Source organism: Pristis pectinata, chromosome 18 (genome assembly GCF_009764475.1).
Source record: "Pristis pectinata isolate sPriPec2 chromosome 18, sPriPec2.1.pri, whole genome shotgun sequence".
Taxonomy (NCBI): domain Eukaryota; kingdom Metazoa; phylum Chordata; class Chondrichthyes; order Rhinopristiformes; family Pristidae; genus Pristis; species Pristis pectinata.
In genome coordinates this window covers 18,577,082-18,596,393 of record NC_067422.1, presented here as the reverse complement: position 1 = coordinate 18,596,393, position 19,312 = coordinate 18,577,082, and the positions used below count along the sequence as shown (strand labels likewise).

At 42.2% G+C, this 19,312-nt stretch overlaps 1 protein-coding gene across 1 annotated transcript in view; it reads right to left on the bottom strand.

Moving 5' to 3' along the window:
* The window catches only part of ttyh2 (tweety family member 2), an 84,786-nt gene extending 70,704 nt beyond the window's left edge, over window positions 1-14,082 (bottom strand). Inside the window, 1 exon segment of the mRNA XM_052033094.1 lies at window positions 13,750-14,082. Coding sequence (XP_051889054.1) covers window positions 13,750-13,875 — 126 coding nt within the window. The 5' untranslated portion in view covers window positions 13,876-14,082.
* Window positions 14,083-19,312: the final 5,230 nt, after the last annotated feature.

Genomic DNA, 19,312 nt, shown 5'->3' with positions numbered 1-19,312 from the left:
AATGAGCTTCTACCCTGACTTCCCTTAAACACGACTGTGAATGACTCAACAATACAATATGATAAAAGGAAACCACAGGACATTTATTTCATTGCTGTATGTGGAGACAAACTGCGAGATTCACTGCGATATTTTCTGTGTAAAACAACAGTGACAGCACTTCAAAAGTACTTAATTAACTGTGACATTCTTTGTGACATCCCAGAATAATGAAAGTCCTTGCATAAATACAATTTATGTTAGGACTTTCATAATTCTGGGATGCCACAAAACTTCACAGTTAATTAAGTACTTTTGAAATGCTATCACTGTTGTTTTAAGGACTAACAATAACGATATTTAAAAGACACTTGGACAGGTACATGGATAGGAAAGGTTTAGAGGGATATGTGCAAATGTAGGCAAATGGGACTAGCTCAGATAGACATCTTGTTCAGCATGGACGAGTTGGTCCAAAGGGCCTGTTTCTATGCTGTATTACTCTATTACTCTTTGACTTGAATTCATTTCTTACTGGTCATCAGAGGCAATTTTCTCAGCCTGCCAACTGATGTTGACCCAGGTTGTGATCCCTGTTCCTCTGAACAAACACTTGCTGAATTCTGAAGGCCATTCTCATTCTTCTAGACAATCCTGGAGTCACATGGTGGGATTTCAAGTGGCGGCAAAGCTTCAAATGTTGTGACTGAGTGACATGAGTGGATTGGAGTATGCTGTCCTGACAAAACACCTCTAAAAGTCTTTGGCAGCTGGCAAAGCCCCACCCCAGCTTTGCTGGTGGTTAAAACTATCAGCATTTTCAATGCTTCTGAAATAGCTTCAAACTGATATCCATAAGTAATGTTTAAATGTTTATCTCATTTGATTAAAAAAATATTAATTAAGTACGACTTAAAAAACACATAATTGGAAAATAAACAGTTAATTGAAAAAAAATCCAAGCTAACATATTTTTCCCTTTCATTTACCTCAGCCTTCAACCCCAATTCAGATGAATGGCTTGCTGGTCTTATGCCAGGTCTGGACTGGCACAGAATCCAGGAACATGTCCCTCAGCTTAATTGCTGAGAAATCTGAGCAAGATCCTACCTGAGCATAGACAGCCAGTTAAGTTTGAGATCTCTTCATTTACATGGGAGCCCTGAAACCTACACTGAGGGATGTTGGTACTCTTGTCCTGTCAAAATATGAGCCAGTATCAGGATGTTTCCCCAAAACAGGAGCAATCGCAGCTGCTTTTCCCCTTACTCCTATTTACACTGTGATATATTGTATAACAAGAGTATTCTTTTTAAAGAAAATCCATTGTTGTTATTCTCAATAAAACTATATTGGGAAGTAGTGCAATCAGAATAAATCATTTATTAAAGATTTGGTTTTAAATCTATTTAACTTTCTGCAGGTTTTACAACAAAGGGAACTCTCAGGAATTGTGAAAAAAAACAAGAATATGTTTTGTGTTTTGAACCAAAAGGAATTCAGAGCAGAAGTTTCTTCCAGCCACTTTTAAAATGTACAAAGTTCATTTCAAGCCACATGAACACCACTTACAAAAGATTAAGCCATCAACTAGCAGAGACAAAAATATCACAAGACTTCCAGTCATGCAGTGGATAATAACTCAACCTCAAATATAAAAGCCCATTTTAAGGCTTCTAACTCAATGAAGGATACAACTGTAATCAGAGCCTAAATGCAAATTTCCAGTATTGAACGAAAGAAGTGTGCACAGAAAATCGTGCCCCAACCTTGCATCTTCTGTCTCAAAGCACTTCATGAACTATTTCGAAATGCAGTCATGCCTTTAAAAGCAAACATCAGGGTACCACCATAATCTTATATAGGAATGTAAGAAACAGGAGGCAGTCCCTCATGCCTCTTGTATCATTCAAAAAGATCGTGGCTGATCCTGTGCCTCAAATCCATATTGCCACTTGATTACCATATTCTCCGATTCATTTAGTGCCTAAAATTATCTCACTTTCGTCCTTGCACATATTCCATGACTCAGCAGTAACACTCCTCTGAGGTACAGAATTCAAAAAAGATTATTACTAAGTCATCTCATTACTAAATGGTCGAAACTCTAGATTGATAACGTGCCCTTGATCCTCTGAACCTACTAGCCTGCAATGATGCTGCAAGTTTTTCACTGTACCTGTAACCTCACTGTACTTGTTGACATGACAATAAACTTGACTTGACTCTCCAGTTGGAGTAAATAGCTTCGCAGAATCTTGTATAGCTTGATGAGATCATCACTCATTCTTCTAAACTCTCGTGAATTTATCCAAAACTTCCTCAATCCCTCTTCATAGGATAATCCCTTCTTTGCAAGAATCAATCAGATAAAACCTATGCTGCATTGAAGTATATCCTTCACTAGATACGGTGAACAAAAGTGAGAGTTCTTACTGAAGACTTGCATCATTTGAGCAAGGATTTCTTTTTTCCCCCTGTACATCAACTTGCCTTCTTAAATATTTGATGTACCACATGCTTTCAGTCATGGAATCATTCATGGAGTCTCATACTCATGAGTCCCCTGATCCCTTTATATTGTGACATTTTTTTAATCCACTTAAATAATAATTTTTCTTCCAAAGTGGAAACCTCACATTTTCACCACATTATACAACATAAGATAAGATAAGCTATCTTTATTAGTCACATGTAAATCGAAACACACAGAGAAATGCACCCTTTTGCATAGAGTGTCCTGGGAGCAGCCCACAAGTGTCGCCACGCTTCTGGCACCAACATAGCATGCCCACAACTTCCCACCCTGTACGTCTTTGGAATGTGGGAGGAAACTGGAGCACCTGGAGGAAACCCATGCAGACATGAGGAGAACGTACGAACTCCGAACTCCTTACAGACAGTGGCCGGAATTGAACCTGGGTCGCAGGTGCTATAATAGCGTTACACTAACTGCTACACTACCGTGCCTGCCCTACACTACTGTGCCTGCCAAAAAGACTATGCAAATTCCACACATTCCAGCATAGGTCAGGATTGAACCCAGGTCACCACAGCTTTGAGACAGCAGCTCTACTAGCTGCACCACTGTGCTACATCTACCAACTTCTTGCTCATTCACCTACCCTATCCAAATCCCATTGCGGGTTTTATGCGTCTTCTTCACAACTTGATAACCCACCTATCGTAAGCAAATTTGGTGACAGTACTCTCATTTGGACTGAATATAACTTGTGAATAGTTGAGGCGCCAGCAGTGATCCCTCTGATATCCCACCAGCTGCTAAGTGCCAATCTGAATATGAACCATTTATCCCAAGTCTGTTTTTGGTTGGTTAGCCAATCCCCTAGCTGTGCCTCATTTGCTCCAAGTATCCTGTTATCACATTATTAATGATGGATACCAGCATTTTGTCAACAGTAGATGTCAGGCTAGCTGGCCTGGAGACCAAATATATCAGTGAACCAGATTACTGTAAAAATCCATCTGGTCTTTCCCTAATCTGGTCTTTACTCCAGATCCACCAATGTGTTTAACTGCCCTCCGAAATAACCATCAAAAGCAAATCATAGGACAATTATGCATTAAGTGGCAGTGTTATCATTGCTACCTTCCAGTACATTAGTACTGTTACAGATACTTGTGAAATTATAACATTATCTCTGCAATTATCTCTCTTCCAAACCTGGATTGCAAGCTAATGGACCCAGGGATTCAATTAGTTTTAGCCCTCTTAATTTCTCAACTCATTTCTCTCCAATGACATCAATCATATTAAATTCCTCAATATCATTAGATCCTTACTTCCAAAATGTTATATTTACTGCATCCTTTGCAGAAACGTACAATTTTTTTGTTTTATGCTTCATCCAATTCTTTGTTCCTGATAGTTTTCTGCCATTGTCTTTCTAGATCCAGATATCTTTACTACTCTTAAGTAGTTGCATAAACCTCAATTTTATTTTACACTTACAATTTAAATTATTCATCTATCTGCTTTTTTCTGTAATTTCTTGTTAATTTATTGCTTTTTCTAAAACTCTTGTGACTTAAAAATCTTCTTGGCAATATTATAAGCCTCTTATTCTAATACCACCCTTGTAACATTCTTATTTAGCCAAGGATGGATCATTTTTCTTGTGGAGATTTTATATCTCAATGGAATGTACACTTATTGAGAATTTTGAAACATTTGAATACTTGCCATCGTTCACCTCAAAATTAATGACAGGTTATTTTGTTTCCATTGACATTGCTGCAACAGAAAACTCAATTTCCTTGAAATAGCATGGAGCATTTCAGGTAAATGTGACACTTACTCAATATTGCCCAAAATGACACCTTTATTTATTTTGTACTGTTAAAAATACCCAAAAGATTTAGAGAAAAATGGAATGCACATAGGGAATGTTCGCAAAGTTGTAATGTGACTGAACAAGTATCCAAAGTCCAGGAATATTGATCCAGAGGTTCGATTTCAAAAACCATGACAGCAGCAGGATCAAAAGCTGGTATATATGGAGAACTTAAAACCACCAGATTAGTGCAAAACCCCATCTGACTCACTGATGTGTCATCTTTACCTAGTCTGACCTTTCCTCCAGATTCACCAATGTATTTAACTACTCTCTGAAATAGCTTATGAAGCAAATCAAAGGACAATTAGGCAGACAATAAATGCCCACATCTGGCAATCATTTTAAACAATAAAATAGTAGCTTTGGAAAGACTATGCCCTTAAGCCTGTTTCTCCATTCAAGAAGGTCACTGCCAAATTGATCTGTCACCTTAACTCCACTTTCCTGCTCAATCCCTATCGCCCTTGATTTACCTTGAATATATTCAGCCTCAACAGCTTTGTAAAAATTTCCAAAGATTCACAATCCTCTGAGAGAAGGTGGTGGCTCCTCATTTCTAAATGGGCATCTGCTTACTCTGAAACTCTGCCTCCCCCGTTCTGAATTCTCCCACATGGTAAACAGCATCTCCTCTGTCAAGTCTCCTCAAAATCTTATATTTTCAATTAATAATCTATCATCCTTCTCAACAATAATTAAAATCCAGCCTGTTCATCCTTTCACTTTAAGACATCCCCTTTATCCCAAGAATCAACTTAGTGAACCTTCCCTGACCAGCCTCCAATGCAATTATATCCTTCCTTAAATAAGGAGACTAGATCTGTAATCAGTATTCCAGTTGTGGACGCACAAGACCTACCCACTCTTATTCTCCACTCTCTTTGCAGTAAAGACCAACATTCAATTTGTCTTCCTAATTACTTGCTCTATATGCTTGGAAACTTTCTGTTCTTTAAGTATGAGGACACATGGGCCCCTCTATACAGCAGCATTCTGTGCTCTCTCTCCATTTAAACAATATTCTGCTTCTCCATTCTTCCTACCAAACACTTCACATTTCCACGCGTTACACTTCATCTGTTAATTCCCTTCCCATTACTTAGTTAACCTGTCTGTATACTCTTTGTGTCCTCCTCACAACTTGCTTTCCCACCTATCTTTGTATCAGCAGCAAGTATGGCTACAGTGCATTAGGTGCCTTCATCTAAGTAATTAATTACCAACTTCAAAAAGAAACATTTATCCCAGCTCTGTTTTTTGTTGGTTAACCAATCCTCTCTATTCTACTTGTATGTTAACCCGTTGCTGTGAGTTCTTAAATTTGATATCTTTTATGCAGCATCTTACTGAATGCCTTTTGTAAGTCTAAATACATTACATCTACTCATTCCCCTTTATCCATCATGCACATTATGTTCTCAAAAATAGAATAAATTTGTCAAATGATTCCCCTTTCATAAAAATCACTTCAACTCTCCTTAAATACTACTTTCTAAATGTCCTCCTTCTAATTCCAAAATAATGGATTCACCATTTTCATAATGAACATCTCAGACTAACCGGGCTATAATTTCTTGCTCTTCATTTCTCTCCTTTCTTATATGAAGCTCTTGCTCCTATATTCTTGTGTTCACAGTCTTGGGAACTTTCAAAAATCATGACCAATGCTTCTACTAATTGTACAGCCATTTCTTTTAAGATCCTAGGACGAGGGGCATCAGTTCCTTGACAGTCTTTGGTCCCTTTATTTTGCTTAATAACTTTTCTGTAGTAATAGTATTGATTTAATCCCTCCCTTTTGCCTCCAGATTTTCTATTATTTAAATGGCTTTTAGTGCAACACACAAAATGCAGGAGGAACTCAGTAGGTCAGGCAGCATCTATGGAGGGAAACGGACAGTCAAAGTTTCAGGTCAAGACCCTTCTTGTGTTTTTCATCTAGATTACAACATCTGCAGTCTTTTGTTTCTCTACCCTTCTTTTAGTGCCTTCTACCGTGAAAAATATCTCTAGAATTTTCTCATTTCTCATCATTAGTTCCCACCTCTTGTCCTACAGTGAATCTTAGCTACTATACCTTTTTATACATTTGTAGAAGCTCTGTATTGCTTGTTTACTCTCAATTTTCTCTAACTTAAGCCATTCTTTATTTCTAAAAAAATTCCAATCTTCTGGTCTACCACTAATCTCTGCAACATTCTTTGTCTTCTTATTCAATTTAACATCATTCTTAACTTCCTTTTAAGCCAAGAGTGAATCTCTATAGTAAAATCTTTATTTCTCAATGCAGTACATCTTAGAGAATTCTAAATTATTACACATGACCAAATCTAAAATAGCTTGTTCCCTTGTTGCAAGGGAAATTGCTTACCAGTGCAGTATAATCACAAATTGGTCACGTTATTACCAGTGCACTGCACCAGACCACATCCACCTCTGCCTGATTGATCAAACAGCATATTATCTGAAGCAATGATAGAGTCCAGGAAACTTGGTCTTGATTACAGTTAATGACTCAGCATGAACAGCACTCTGAGATAGAGAATTCCAAAGTTTCACAAACATGATAAATTTCTGACTCGCCTAAAAGAGAAACAAAGTCATAGCAGCTACCCTCTGAAGTCTCCACAGCAATCAACAGAAAAATCAATTAAATCTACTCTTATTCTACTGAACTCCTGAGAGGATAGACACATTCTGTGCAATCATTCCTCACGTCAACTTTTTCATAATAGTGTACAATCTTGCAAACGTTCACTTCACCAATTCTAAAGTAAATAGATTTTTAAAATATCACATTATATAAGGATGAACATCTTATAGCTTATTCTATTTATTTTCTTCTCCATGCCACCTTTCCACAAGCTGAAGAATTTCTTAAGACGTCACCCTGTCAGCTACTACCTCAATGGATTGAATGTACTACTGTCAGCATCACTTGGCCCTTTAATCTCGTTAATAAAAATTGTAAAGCTTCTATTAATCACTGGATTATTTCCTTCAACACTGGAATATTTTCCTCAACACTGAACAAGCTCTATCACATCTCATATCACAGCACAACAACTGGCACATCACATAATATTCAAAATAAAATTCTTTTGCAGAAACCTTAGCCTCCATGCCAATCATATCACAATAGATACATTCTTGTCAAAATTGACATACATAATTACTCTAACTGCTGTGAAGCTATTTAAAAACCTCAGCAAACAAACCACCCATCACTTTATCAAACAAAACCCAGCAATGAATTAACTCAGGCCATGCGCAAGTCCAGGAAAATTCTTGTCTCTTTGGGATCAACCTTGTAAAGGGGTCTTTGAAGTTGAATATGAATTTTACAGCCAAAGTCAGATGATGCCAAAGATGATCGTTGCTGTTCTTTTTCAAAAGCAGTCTCTCAGGATCAAGGATGATTTGCTTCCACTTGGGTTTTGACAGTTCTGGAATGGCTAATGAGGTCATTGTAGGAGCTATATTCTCTTCCACACATGGGGCAGGTGGGTGGGTAGTTTCTGAGGTGTTGCGTTACGTCCATTGCCTATGCAAGACTTCTGTCTACTCCTGATACATGGCCTTGAGGGTCTCAATACCGTCCTGAATAGCCCTTCTCCACATTGAATGGACATGGACCAGATTCCCAGGAGTCAGTAGGAATGTTGCATTTCATCACGGAAGCTTTGAGCACACCCTTGAATCTTTTCCTCTGAACACCAGGTACACTCTTCCCACAGAAGACTGCCTAATTTGGGAGTCTGGTTCTTCCCTTGACAAATTACATAGAGAACAGCCTTGTCATAACAAATCAGAGGGACCAACACAAGCCCGGTAGTGCAGGCACGGTAGTGTAGCGGTTAGCATAATGCTTTACAGCACCAGCGGTTCGGGTTCAAATCTGGCCACTGTCTGTAAGGAGTTTGTACGTTCTCCCCATGTCTGCGTGGGTTTCCTCCGGGTGTTCCGGTTTCCTCCCACATTCCAAAGATGTACAGGTTCGGAAGTTGCGGGCATGCTACGTTGGTGCCGGAAGTGTGGCGACACTTGCAGGCTGCTCCCAGAACATTCTATGCAAAAAAGATGCATTTCACTGTGTGTTTCGATGTACATGTGACAAATAAAGAAATCTTATCTTATTTTACAAGGCATCAAGACAACATCCCCAGTACAAGCAAATGCACCTGTTAGATTTCATCATCATTCGAGTGAGGAACCACAAAGACGTTCACAAGACTCATGCCACAATAGGCACCAGTGATTGCTGGAATGACTACTGCCTAATCCCCTCTATTATCCCTATCAATCTGGCCCTAAAACATGAGCAACAGAAGACCTGCCACAGTAAGATCAATGTCAAAGCTCTCAAGGACCTCACAACAGTAGCTCTTCTCAGACAACCAGTTAACTTCCAGCCTACGAGAGCCACAAAGTGTCCATACATTATGGCCTGGCATGAGGTCTACTGTAATTGGAACTACAAAGATACTCTTGGCTTCTCCATCAAAAAATCCAGGACTGGTTCGATAAGAATGACCAAGATTTTAAGAAGTTAGTTAACTGCAAACCTAGGCTATTCTGGGATTGGAAGCTTCACCTTTATTCAAGGGAAAAGACACAGCTTCAGTGGCACCTGGAGGCAGAAATCCATAGAAAACCCATGACCCAAAGAACAGATAGTGAATGGAGAAAGCGCAGGATGACATGCTGACGGCCGTGAGATGCCTGTTTTCTTCAGCACTGTTAAAGTCATCTTAAAACCAGTCACCCAAGTCCACCACAATGAAAGCTTTTTCTTCATACTACACCTCACTGGCAATTCTCTGTGCTGGATTTCTCCAACACTGAAAACATCAGCAACTACTATAAATCAGCAATGGGCATTTTCCAAAAGCATAACAAATGTTAGGGTGTCAGGAAGAGAGTGCCAGGGACCCGGGTTCAATTCCCGCCACTGTCTGTAGCGAGTTTAAACGTTCTCCCCGTGTCTGTGTTGGTTTCCTCCGGGTGTTCTGGTTTCTTCCCACATTCCAAAGACATACGGGTTAGGAAGTTGTGGGCATGCTATGTTGTCGCTGGAAGCGTGACGACACTTGCGGTCTGCCCCCAGAACACTCTATGCAAAAGATGCATTTCACTGTGTGTTTCGATGTACATGTGACTAATCTTATCTTAGAACACCTACTATAAGCAGATATGACTGACCTGTGGTAAAAATGCAAATACTAAATTGATGTTGGGGAGTATTGGGAAGTATTAGGGATTATTCTGGAGTTAAGAAATTATGGATAACAGATATTAATTAAAATGAGAACCAGTCTTCAGGAAATACAACCAGTTCACAACTTAACTTCAACTGATATCTGAAGGCCATTGAAACCAATCATTGGGTGTGGGACATTCTGATTCTGTACCCTTGAAACTATGCAGGGAAAGACAATAGACATGTTCATGTTAATTGGTGTTCATTGAAAACTTCAGAATGAGATCAGGGAAGGTATTAAGTGGCCATCGGCTGTATTAACACATCATTAACAGAGTATCTGGCCACTTAATGTGCAGGACAGGTCTGGTTTATCACTTAATATTCTGGCTAATTATATATTCAGGGAGCCATCACTCAACATCGTAACAAAAGAGGTATACTTTGGGTGTCTGGAGTTTGTGCTCAAAAGCTTTCAGACCAGCCACCAGTATAAGAATATACAAAGAGGTTCTGCTCGAGGGATGTGCTACCATTGTAAATATGTAATTCTGTAAAGTTACCTGTCTATATTCAAAATGTTAAAGTGGGTGATTATAGCCATTGAAACTGTAGTTAAGGGTTATTGGTGTCCTTGTGTTCAAAAAGTATAAAACATTGTGTGAGGAGAGGAGAACGAGATTCTCTCCAGAAGATCTGCTGTGTTAAATGAAGACTTTGATATCACCAGCTTCAGTGTCTCTCCAGTGACTTAGTCAGTCATAAAAGGAAGCTTAAAATTATTCATGGTATTGACATCATGAAGCCCTCTTTGGGCATGGCAGTGGGTTCAATGTCAATGTGTGTCACATTTTAAACATATTACCTTTTGCTTCAATAATTTAGTGTGCTACAGCAATAAGCAAATCCTTCAGCCTGGATTTTCATGAGCCACCCAGTCTCGTTGTTTTTATTCACCAACATCCAAAACTGATCAGCTCTTTACCCAGAAGGTTGGTCCTGGTGGATGAGACCATCCTGGGGCCAAGCAGCAAAGCCTTGAACATCAGCAGGGCCTTAAATGATGTTATCAGGCGACGTGGGTGGGCCAGAACAAGCCTTTAACCCATGAAACTTTTTAGTAAACAAAATCCCACCCCAGCTTCACCATCTGTAATCAACCAATCTGCTGGAGGAACTCAGCAGGTCGAGCAGTATGTGGGGGAGGAAAGGAAGATTTGATGTTTTTGGTCAAAACACTGCATCATGCCACGTCCTGCTGAACCAACACACACAAAATGCTGCAGGAAGTCAGCAGTTCAGGCAGTATCTATGGAGGGAAATAAACAGTCGACATTTCAGGTTGAGACCCTTCATCAGGTGCTGGGTCCTGGTCCTGATGAAGGATCTTGACTCAAAACATCGACGGTTTATTTCCCTCCATAGATGCTTCTGACCTGCTGAGTTCCTCCAACATTTTGTGTGCATTGCTCCAGATTCCAGCATCTGCAGAATCTCTTGTGTCTCCATGTCCTGCTGAGTTCCTCCAGCAGATTGTTTGTTGTTCCAGATTTCAGCATCTGCAGTCTCTTGTGTTACCATCTGTCAAACCTGATAAGGTTCTTTCAATCCTTCTGAATGGGACATTCAGAAACACATAACCAGTAAAATGAAGTAAACAATTAAAATGTAAACGCATAAAATAAAACCATTTAAACAATGAAACATTAAAGTTAAAAAAGATATATAACTTAGCCTTCTCTTTATCTTGATCCTTAGCAGCCCTACAATTCCTATTCAAGTGAATGAGCTGTCAGATACTGCGCCAGGTTTATCCTGGCACACGATCTGAGAGTCAATTCCCCTGTGCAAGTGCTGGGAAATTCCATCAAGTTCCTGCTCCACTATTGGACTCCATGTGGGCTGCAACTATGAAATGGCCAGCAGAGATCGACCAGCAAGATTGAAATTTCTTCATTTGCAAGGAAGTCCCAAACCTGTCAGCACGCAGAGGGGTAAATGCCACCAATGCAGTTGCTACTCGTTTATTTATTTTAAAAAAAACAGTATTGCAATATATTTCAAGTTTTTACATTAGTGCTCCTTGTAAAACAACATTTTAAGTATCTATCATAATAGTTTTGGTTACAAATATCACAAGACACTTTGTTGTATTAATCTTTATGAAAACAACTTGATAGTTTAGGCAGATACAGTCTTACAGTTTAAAGTCACGACACTGGGAACAAGACTGACCACTTGAGACACAAGAGGTTCTGCGGACGCTGGAATCTGGAGCTACACACACACAAACTGCTGGAGGAACTCAGCAAGTCAGGCAGCATCTATGGAGGGAAATAAACCGATGTTTCGAGTCGAGGCCGACTGTTTATTTCCCTCCATAGATGCTGCCTGACCTGCTGAGTTCCTCCAGCAGTTTGTGTGTACTGACCCCTCCAATCTGTGTCCGAAGCAGAGGCCAAATGGTCAATTTCCACGACACATATGTTAGCTCCGTACTGTGTGTTGAGTCTGGGATTTTCTTAGCTTCCTGGCTTTATATCAACTATTCATCACACATTTGCTTGAGTAAGATGACATGGAACTAAGATCTAAAGAAAGAGGCTCTCATTGTCACCACTGTAAGGCATCAAATTCCTCCATATGTTTTTATTCTTTCAATTCAGCTGACACTTTTAAATTTTTACTTGCACTACATTTAAACAGCTGCTTAGAAACCTTGCAGCAAAATGAAAGTTCACTGTGGCTCTTCTGGACAAAGACTTGTGCTTTACAGACAGGACAGAGATGGACAGGTCCGTAGCAGGAAAGAGAACTATAGTCTGCAAGTGACTGAAGGGGAAACAAACAATACCAAAGTGGGGTTGAGAGGAGTGAGTCAGTTGGTGACAGGACAAGGGGAGGTGGGGTCAGGGTACCAGGATAGAGAGGAGCTGGGGGAGGAACTGGTAGAAAGACGAAAGGAGGGTCAGGGATTGAGCCAAATCGGGAAGAGTGCTCAGGGGAAGGGACTCATTTGAGGAAGAGGGGATGTTGGCAGTTCAAGGATTCAGGAAAAGTAAGGTTTGGAGAAAGAGGGTTTAAGCAATGTGCGGGGCTGGGGAAGGCTGCCTAGGAAGGGAAAAGAGCAGGTGGGGTGGGTGGGGAGGACGAGGTTGGGGTGGGGTGGGGGAGACGAGGTTGGGGTGGGGTGGGGGAGACGGGGTTGGGGTGGGGTGGGGGAGACGGGGTTGGGGTGGGGTGGGGGGGACAAGGTTGGGGTGGGGTGGATCGGGGTGACGTTGGGGTGGGGTGGATCGGGGTGACGTTGGGGTGGGGTGGGTCGGGGGTGACGTTGGGGTGGGGTGGGTCGGGGGGGACGTTGGGGTGGGGTGGGTCGGGGGGGACGTTGGGGTGGGGTGGGTCGGGGGGGACGTTGGGGTGGGGTGGGTCGGGGGGAACGTTGGGGTGGGGTGGGGTGGGATGAGGTTCGGGTAGGGTGGGAGTGAAGAGGTTGGGGTGGGTCGGAGAGATGAGGTTGTGGTGGGGTGGGATGGGGACGAGGTTGAGGGTCGGGATGTTGGGGGTAGGGGATGAGGCTGAGGGTGAGGGGACAAGGTTGGGTGCAGGCGACGAGGGTTGGGTGCTGTGGTGGCACACGTGAGGAGTGTGGTATGGGGAGGAGGAGGATGAGGGGGCACGGGGGAGGAAGAGGAAGAGGAGGAGGAGGGGGCAGGGGGGAGGAGGAGGAAGAGGAGGAGGAGGGAAGAAGGGGGGCACGGGGGGAGGAGGAGGGAGGGAAGGGGGGCACGGGGGGAGGAGGAGGGAGGGAAGGGGGGCACGGGGGGAGGAGGAGGGGGAGGAGGGGGCACGGGGGGAGGAGGAGGGGGAGGAGGGGACACGGGGGGAGGAGGAGGGGGAGGAGGGGACACGGGGGGAGGAGGAGGGGGAGGAGGGGACGGGCACGGGGGGAGGAGGAGGAGGCACGGGGGGAGGAGGAGGAGGAGGAGGAGGGGGAGGAGGAGGGGGGCACGGGGGGAGGAGGAGGAGGAGGGAGGAGGAGGACGGGCACGGGGGGAGGAGGAGGGCAGGAGGAGGAGGAGGTGGCGTGGGGGGTGTAGAAAGCGGCTGGGATGGGTGTAGGGAGTGGAGAGCGAGCTCGGGTAAGGGGGTGAGTGGAGGGGTCCCGGAAGGGCCAGGGGTGAGTGTGGAGCTGCCGGGCGCCCTGCTGACCTGCTGATAGTTTTCATCCTGCGGACTGAAGGTGTTGTCCACCGGCTGGAAGCGGAGGTTAACGTGCGGGAAATTGTGCAACCAGTAAGTCCACCAAGGAGCGATGTAGTCGAACCGGGAAGCCATGCCTGCGAGCGGCGAGAGCGGATGGTCTTGGAGCGGACGGCCAGCAGACACCCGCCCTGCGAGCGGAGGCACAGCCCCGGAGCAGCCACCAGCCCCCAGCCCCGAGCGGCGGCTCTCAACCAGCGCCAGCGAACGCGTGACGCGCGTCCCCGGCGGCGGCAGCTACAGCTGCTCCCGCGCGCCCCCGGCAGAGCCCGCCGCTCCAGCGCGTCCCCGCCGTTCCTCTGCTCCTCCCGCGCGTCCCCGACAGCGCCCGCTGCTCCCGCGCGCCCCCGCGTCCAAAGCGCAAGAAGCACTGGGGAGCATCGCCCAACCCCGAGGCTACGCTTTGATTTAAGTTTATTTTCAAATAAGCCTTTGTACAAGTAATGTCCCTGTATAAATCAAAGAGGAGTTTGTCAAATCAAACGAAAAGCTACTTTAAAAAGCAGGCAACAAAAAGAATAAATTGGCTAACGCATTCATTCTCATAGAAAACATCGAAAATAGGGTCCAGAGTGGAACGCTTAGCCCTACTCCACCATTACCCTGTCTTTTCATTCAGTACCCTGTCTTGCACTGAGGAATATATCCATCTCCTCCTTGAAGATGTTTAATGACTTGGTCTCCCAGTTGGTTTCTGTGGCAAAGAATTCCACCGGTGAAGAAAAATCTCCTCAATTCTAAGTGGCAGTGTCTGTTTCCTGAGGCTGTAACTCTGGATCTGCACTCTCCAGCTGTCAGGGACATCCTCCTAGCATCCAGTTTGTAAAGTCCTTTTAGAATTTTATGGGTTTCTGTGAGATCCCCCCTCGTTCTTCTAAACTCTAGTGAATATGTGCCCAATTGACCCCATTGCTCTTCATATGTCAGTGCTGACATAACAGGAATCATTCTGGTAAATCTTCGTTGCAAGAGCATCCTTCCTCAGATAAGGAGATCAAAACTCCAGATGGGGTCTCACCAAGGCCTTGAACAGCTGCAATAAGATATCCTCCTGTACTCAAATCATCTTGCAATGAAGGCTAACATACCATTTCTTACCTATATGCTGCACTTGAACGTTTTTCACGTTGGTGCACAAGGACACCAGGTCTCATTGGACCTCCCCTTTTCCAAAGCAATCAGCATTCAGCAACCTTAATGCTGATTGCTTTGGAAAAGTGGAGGTCCAGTGAATAAAGTGAATAACCTTGGATTTATCCATATTAAACTCTACCTGCTGTGCATTTGCCCACTCACCCATCTTGTCTAAACCACATCCAAGCTTCCTTGCATCCTCCACACAGTTCACAGCTTTGTATCATTTGTAGACTTAGAAATGAAAGGTTTAGTTTCCTCATCCTCATTGATAGGTATTGGGAACAGTGTACGCACAAGCACTGATTCCTGCAGCACCCCACCAGTTACTGCCACAGAGAAAAAGACGCTTTTATTCCTACTTTCTGTTTCCTGTCCATCAACCACTGAATCCATAGCCCTGATCCCAGGTGATTTAATTTTGCATGCTAAACACTTAAGTGTGATCTTATCAAAGGCCTTTTAAAAATCTAAATACATTACACACACAGGTTCTCCCTTATCTATTCTACCAGTAGCACCATCAAACAACTGTAGTATATTTGTTGAGCTTGATTTCTCTTTTGTATACCCATGCTGATTTTGTCCAATCCCATTAACGTTTTCCAAGTGCTTCTTTTATAGTAGATTCGAGCATTATCCCCACCACTGGTGTTGGGCTTACTGGTCAGTAATTCCCCATGTTTTTTCTCTTCCTCCTTTTTAAATAATGAGGGTGCATTTGCCACCTTCCCATCTATAGGAACAGCTCCAGAGACTGAAGAATATTGGAAAATGACCATCAATTCATCTGCTATTTCTAGGGCATTTCCCTTGGTATTCTAGGACATAATCAAACTCTGGGGATTGTCAAACTTAAGCCCCATCAATTTCCCTGGAAATATTTTTTTTACTACTAATCTCCATCAGTTCCTCCTCTTCACTGGACCCTTACATATCTGTGTAGTTATTTGTGTCCACTTTTGTGAAGATAGAAGAAAAGTGTGTGTTTAATCATTCTGATATTTATTTGTTCCCAATTATAATTTCCCCTATTTCTTTTTCCCTCTTTGCTCCCATTCCTTCTAAATATTTTAACTAATAAATGAGAGTTTAAAGAAAGTCAATGCAAAACAATCCCACATGGGATGTAGGAGAAGGAGTAGGCATCTGGCCCTTCAAACTTGCTCCACATTTTGTTTTTGGTAAGACCAAGCCTGCACACAATACTTCAGGTGCGATCTCCTGGTCCAAAGCAACGACAACAAGATATCTTTAGTTGTGTGCTCATATTCTCTCATAATAAAGGCAACATACCATTTAGCAACATATTAGCTTTCTGTGACTTGCAAACACCTAGATTCCTTTGAATGTCAACATTTCTAAATCTATTACCATTTAATGCCCTGTATGATTTCTCACCCTTGGTGGCTTCAGGAGAACCTCAGAACCAGTTAATGTCGAGTAGAATCTTGACTCAGAAAACTCAAAGAGTTTGCAGTACCAGCCTGATACACGTCCTCATGAAGGGTCTTGACCTGAAATGTCGACTGTTTATTTCCCTCCATAGATGCTGCCTGACCTGCTGAGTTCCTCCAGCATTTTGTGCGTGTTGACACGTGTCTGATATCTTGAAGAGGATTTCAATCATCAGGCTGGGAAAAAATAGTCCTCGCTTGCAGCTGACCTGTCCCAGTGTGAGGGTGGTCTAATTTTAACAGCCAGGCCACACAGGCATGTCCAAAATCTGGAAGTAAGTTAGCAAAATAAGTATCTAAAGGTAGATCTGATACCCACTCAGATAAATGTGGGAATGAATTTCCAGAGGAGTCAACAGCATGCTTCACTTGTATATTGATTCAAGGGATGTGTAGCTGTTACAATAGAAGCTCAAAATTAACAATATCTGGATGATTGTGTCATACATTACAGCAAATAGGAACAAATTTCATTCCTAACAATACTTAATAGTGATGGGTACAAAAAGCCCCTGGATAATGTTTCCTTGAAACAATTTGTCAATGACAGGAGGCCCGATGAGATGGGTGAATCATATGCACAAACTAACATGTAAGCACGTCATCCCAAGATTTTGAGACTTATTGATGCACAGTGTCTGTTTGAAAGAATTACAAAAACGAACATGCTTGCCCTCATTGGTCGCAGCATTGAGTATAAGAGTCAGGAAATCATGGAGCTATATGGAACTTTGGTTCGGCCGCACTTGGAGTATTATGTGTAATTCGTGTTGCCCCATAACAGGAAGGATGTGGAGGCTTCAGAGAGGATACGGAAGAAGTTTATCAGGGTGCCACCTGGATGAGAGGATATGAGCTAATAAGGAGAGGTTGGATAAATTTGGGTTGTATTCTCTGGAGCATCGGAGGCTGAGGGGAGACCTGCTAGAAGTTTATAAGATTATGAGAGGCATACATAGGGTAGACAATCATCCAGATATTGTTAATTTTCCCAGGGTAGAAATATCAAATACCAGAGGAAATGTATTTAAGGTGAGAGGGGGAAAGTTTAAAGGCAACATGCAGGGCAAGTTTTGTTTTACACAGAGAGCGATAGGTGCCTAGAACGGGCTGCCAGGGGTAGTGGTGGAAGCAAATATGATAGTGGCACTTAAGAGGCTGTGAGATAGACACATGAATATGCAGGGAATAGAGGGTATGGATCATGCACAGGCAGAAGAGAATTAGTTTAATTTGGCATTGTGTTCAGCCCAAACATAGTGGGCCGAAGGGGCTGTTCCTGTGCTATACTGTTCTATTTTCTATGAATAGAGATATAATACCTTTGCCGCCACCTACCAGTGACAATCTGAACTGCAGGACAAAGGATAACAAATACTCTAAACGAAGTATGACTATTTTGTACAAGAAAAATCACAAAGCATATTTATTTATTTTATATTTACTTTGATAAGAGGATTTTAGAAATTCAGCAGCAATTTCTAAATAGCCTGAAGAACACAATTTATTCCCTGTACTTGTCCACATCAATCTATTCCCCAGAAAAATCACAGGTAAAATAATAAATAATTATAGATTATTAGCCTCAAACAAAAACATCCAATGCTGCTGGATTAGGTTTTAATATCAAGAATCTTATTTTTCTTCCCCCTTTTCAAAACTATCATTTTGAAGGATTTCAAACAGGCATAGGTAGTTCAAAGTTTTCTGGATTAAATTTGATAACATTGAAGTGCTGCTTTTAAGGACATCAGTCTTTTAATTGAATCAAAGAACTGTAAAGTGATCTCCAACAACAACTCAGTTGCATAAAACAATTCAACCAGCCAAAGCTTTACAAAAGTCAGACACCAGCACTCTTGATAACAAGAAATTGTTATCGAGGAAGAAGTTGTCATTTACAATCAATCCTTTCTGCATGGTTGAGCCTGAATTCCTAGCATTTTTAAAATCCCCCATTGACAACTACTTGATTCTAATTTTCATTTCTGGACCATTGAATTGTTGAAATTTACAGGACAGAAAGGACAATCCAGCCTGTTAGACCCAGTCTAACTCCTTAAAAGAGCAACCACGCCTGGTTTTTATAAAGCCACACCTTTTGTCTGTATCTCTATTCATGTACTTGTCCAAATTCCTCTGAAAGCTGATGGTACCAACTTCCACCACCTTTCCAAACAATATTGATTCCAAACAACACTGAACCAATAAATTTCTGAACTCCCCTTAAGCTTCTGAATAATTAACTTAATGCACATTTCTTGCTACTGTGCTGTTATGTTAGAGAGTGGAATACTTTGTCAGAAAGAATGGTCAAGGCAGCCTCTGGTTTTTTTCAAGGGAAACATAAGTACTTGAAGTAGCTGTGTGCATGCGTGTGTGTGTGTGCACGCGCACGTGTGGTGGGGGAGGGTGAGGAGCAGATGGTACTTGGCTACAGCACCAAGTCCTAGAAAATGCTGTACCATGGTTGCCAAACCAAAGATAAAATGCAGGTTTGCAAAGATGCTTGGTAATGTGGTTTTAATTTGATTTCTTTTTTGCTATCTGGCAGGATAACTGATTTATTCTCAGCATAATTTTGGGGTGGCAACTATGATCCTTGCCCTCCGATACATTTCAGACCACAATCAACATCCTCTGACTTCCATGGGAAATAAGATCCACAAGAGTTAGCTGTTTGTAAAGCAAGTTTAAAATAAGGCTACGTAAAATTTCAACCAATTAAAATTAGACATGGTTTTACCACCACCCTAAGAGAGACTATGAACAAATTATACCTCAAAAACTTAACAGAATAGTTTCAAATTGCTAGTCTGTAACTATTTCAACGGTTCATGCTGGCTATTTCTAATTGAACACCTGTACCTGGATTTTCCAGGTGTCAAAAGATGCTTGCTGTTGAAAGATGTTCATGAACA